The sequence below is a fragment of the Eimeria tenella genome, genomic scaffold (genome assembly GCF_000499545.2).
Source record: "Eimeria tenella Houghton genomic scaffold, Eth_scaff4405, whole genome shotgun sequence".
NCBI lineage: Eukaryota > Apicomplexa > Conoidasida > Eucoccidiorida > Eimeriidae > Eimeria > Eimeria tenella.
In genome coordinates, this window is record NW_013545330.1 from 1 (window position 1) to 3,159 (window position 3,159).

The 3,159-nt window shown below is 63.9% G+C and overlaps 1 protein-coding gene across 1 annotated transcript; it reads left to right on the top strand.

The window, feature by feature from the left end:
- Positions 1–70: 70 nt before the first annotated feature.
- Positions 71–3,126, top strand: ETH_00035690 (uncharacterized protein; the record flags this gene model as incomplete). Its single annotated transcript, XM_013380074.1, is given in 4 exon segments — positions 71–209; positions 221–1,434; positions 1,664–1,843; positions 2,326–3,126. The coding sequence occupies 4 exon segments, from the start codon at positions 71–73 to the stop codon at positions 3,124–3,126; spliced, it is 2,334 nt and encodes a 777-aa protein (XP_013235528.1).
- Positions 3,127–3,159: the final 33 nt, after the last annotated feature.

The following is a 3,159-nucleotide window of genomic DNA, read 5'->3' on the forward strand; positions in this document are numbered from 1 at the left end:
TGGCGGGAAGGATGGCAGCCGCTCCCGGTGCCGCCGCCGCGCAAGCCGCAGCAGCAACAGCAGCAGCATTATGGCCAGCAGCAGCAGCGCCCCCGCTCTGCTGCGGCGCCTGCCGGCGCCTCGCCGGCAACAAGTCAAGGGGGAACCAGTGGTCGCAGCAGCAGCAGCAGCAGCAAGTGCAGCAGCGGCAGCAGAGTATCTGGCTGCGGGTTTGCTGCAGCAGTTCGGGGCCTCGAGTGCAGCGCGGAAACAGCAGAAGTGCTGCAGGGCTATTTGGGGCGGCTGAGCTCCCGGGTGTCTAAGGAAGTGGAGCCGCTGCTGAAGCGGTGGGTGCAGCGGGCCCTAGACTGCTGCGATCTTGCTGCTGCATGCCGCATGCATGCACATTTGCTGCTGCTGCTCAAGGATTCTCTGTGGGAGGAGCTGAGCCCCCAAAGCGTAACAGCAATTGTGTCTTCTCTTTTTTTTCTTTTTGCTCACCATTCCTTTGCGGGCGAGAGCGCCGGCAGCGCCCTTTCTCTGCAGCTGCTGCAGCAGCAGCAGGGGCTCGCCCGCAGCAGCAGCAGCAGCAGCAACGCAGCCACCCCGGGGACCCGCAGCGGAACGGGAGGCGACTCTGCTGCTGCAGCGTCCGCAGGGGACACTGCAGCAGCAGCTGCTGCTGCTGGAGAGACCCTGGGAATATCGGATGCAGAGATTTATCAGCTGCTGCAGGAGCAGCGTTTGCTGCTGATTCGGTGGCTTGACCTGCACCCCGAAGCAGCAGGAGCTGTGCTGGAGACTGCCATACAGTCCGTGACCTTTTCAGGGACCGGCATGAGCACTGCGCGGGCAGCAGCAGCAGCAGCAGCAGCAACAGCAACCGCAGCAGCTGCTGCGGAAGAGACTGACGCCGCTGCTGCTGCTCTCGCAGCATGCGCTGCTGCTTCGAACGTCTTCGCACCTGATAGAGGCCTGGCTATGCCAGTGGGCTGCAGCTCGACAGGGAGAGGAGCAGCAGCAGCAACTCCAGCTGCAGCAGCAGCAGCAGCAGCAACAGCAGGTGCTGGCCCGTCTGGGTGTCGGCGGTGGCGTGCGGTTGAGGGTCTCGGTGTGTCAGGACGGTACATTCCTGCTGCTGCTGCTACTGGGGACAGCAACAGCCGGGAGGCCGGGGAGGAAGCTGCTGCTGCGGGTGCTGCTGCTGCTGCAGCGAAGCGGGCGCAGGCGCAGGACCAGCAGCAGCAGGAGCAGCAAGAGCAGCGCGCCTCGGGAGGCGTGGGGCTGCTGCGGGGGGCTGTTGTTGCTATGCATGCAGCAATGAAGCGCAGCACTTTGCGGCTGCTGGGGGGAGAGACTCCCCAGCTTCCTGCTGCAGCGGGACAAGCAGCAGCTTACGCCGAGGCCCTCAAGGCTTCGCTCGCCATGGAGTCGGAGGTCCAGGCCAACCTCCAAGTATGCCTTTGCTGCTGCTGCTAATGCTGCTGCTGCTGCTGCTGCTGCTGGCTGCTTCGCCGTCGGCGGTTGCCGTTGCAGCAGCTTCTCCGAAGCCCTTTTGCCGCTTCTACAGCACAGTGTGCGCCGCTGGACTTCGCCCAGGGTCTAGGGTTTAGGGTTTAGGGTTTGGGGTTTGCGCAAGCGTGCGGGCGTGGGGCTGCTGCTGCTGCTGCGGCGGGGTGTACAGACAGCTGAGCTCTCGCTGCGGCAAAACCACATGCAGCTGCTGGGCTTCTGGGCGAACAGCTTCGGAGACTTTTTGCAGCTCTTCGGGGCCACCAGTCGCTCGGCGCCGATTCAAACAGCAGTTGTTGAGGAGACCCCCCAGCGCCTTTGGCTGCGCCTTCTCGGGCTCGACCACGACCTCGTGAGGCCCAGCTAGCTAGCTAGCTCGCTGGCTAGCTGGCTGGCTAGCTGGCTGGCTAGTTGGCTGGCTGGCTGGCTAGCTGGCTGGCTGGGTGGCTGGGCAGCTGGCTGGGTAGAGGGTTGGCTAGCTGGCTGGATAGCTCGTTGGATAGGTGGCTGGCCAACTGGCTGGCTAGTTGGTTAGATAGCTAGCTGGTTAGGTGGCTAGCTGGTTAGATGGCTAGCTGGTTAGATGGCTAGCTGGCTGGCTAGCTAGCTAGCTACGGCGGGCTAGGCGGGGCGGGCAGGCCTCGCGGGCTTGCTTTGGCAGCTAGATAGCTAGCTGCCTGGCTGGCTTGCCACCGGAGCTCCTGCGAAGAGGCTGCGCAACAAGTGCTGCTGCTGGAAAGCTGCCAGCAGCAGCTGTAGCTAGCCATTGCGCAGCTAGCCAGCCGGCAGCTAGCTGTGCTGCTGCTGCTTGCATGCGCCTGGGCGTTTCCACAGGTGCGCTGGGCCCCTTGCCCTTCTTTCTTCACAACGAGTGATGCGCTGAAGAGTGCTTTCCCCAGGGAGTACCGCGTGAGGAGCAGCAGCTGCAGCAGCTGCAGCAGCAGCAGCAGCGGCAGCTGCAGCAGCTGCAGCAGCTGCTTCGAAGCCGAGGAGGCCTGGGTGGCCCCCTATGCCTCAGCGTTCTTCTCTAGGCACTTTGTGGGGTCTCAGGTGTACGTACAGCGCGCGCCCCGGCTAAAAGGCCTTCAGGCAGCTCACCAGCTCTTTGAAGACTGGACTCGAGGGGTCTCCCGCCGCGCTGCTGCTGCTGCCTCTGCAGCAGCAGCAGCAGCAAAACCCGGAAAAGCAGCAGCAAGACGCGCAGCAGCAGCAGCAGCGGAGGAAGCCAGCGGAGCCGGGACACCTGTCACAGACGGGGACGCAGACTCCGTGTATTCGGACACGGACTTCAGCAGCAACAGCAGCAGCAGCAGCATCAACAGCAGCGGGAGCCTCATGCGGTTTCTTGTGTGGGTCCACGACGCCGCCTCTCTAGACACAGAAGACCCCAGAGAACTGCTGCCAGTGGAGGCAGCAGGGCCTGCGGACTTCAGGACTTTGGCGGAGGCCTTCGAGGCCCAAGCAGCTCGCAGGCCTGATGAGGGCCCCACTGTCGCCTGTACGCCGCTTGCTGCTGCTGCTGCTGCTGTTGCTGCTGCTGCTGCTGCTGCGGCTGCTGCTTTGCGCGCAGTTGTGGCGTGCGTAGAGCTTGTGCAGCCCCATGGGGTGTGTCTTTGTCCGCAGCTGCGCTTCTAACTAGCGGCGTTGCTGCAGCAGCAGCAGCGGCAG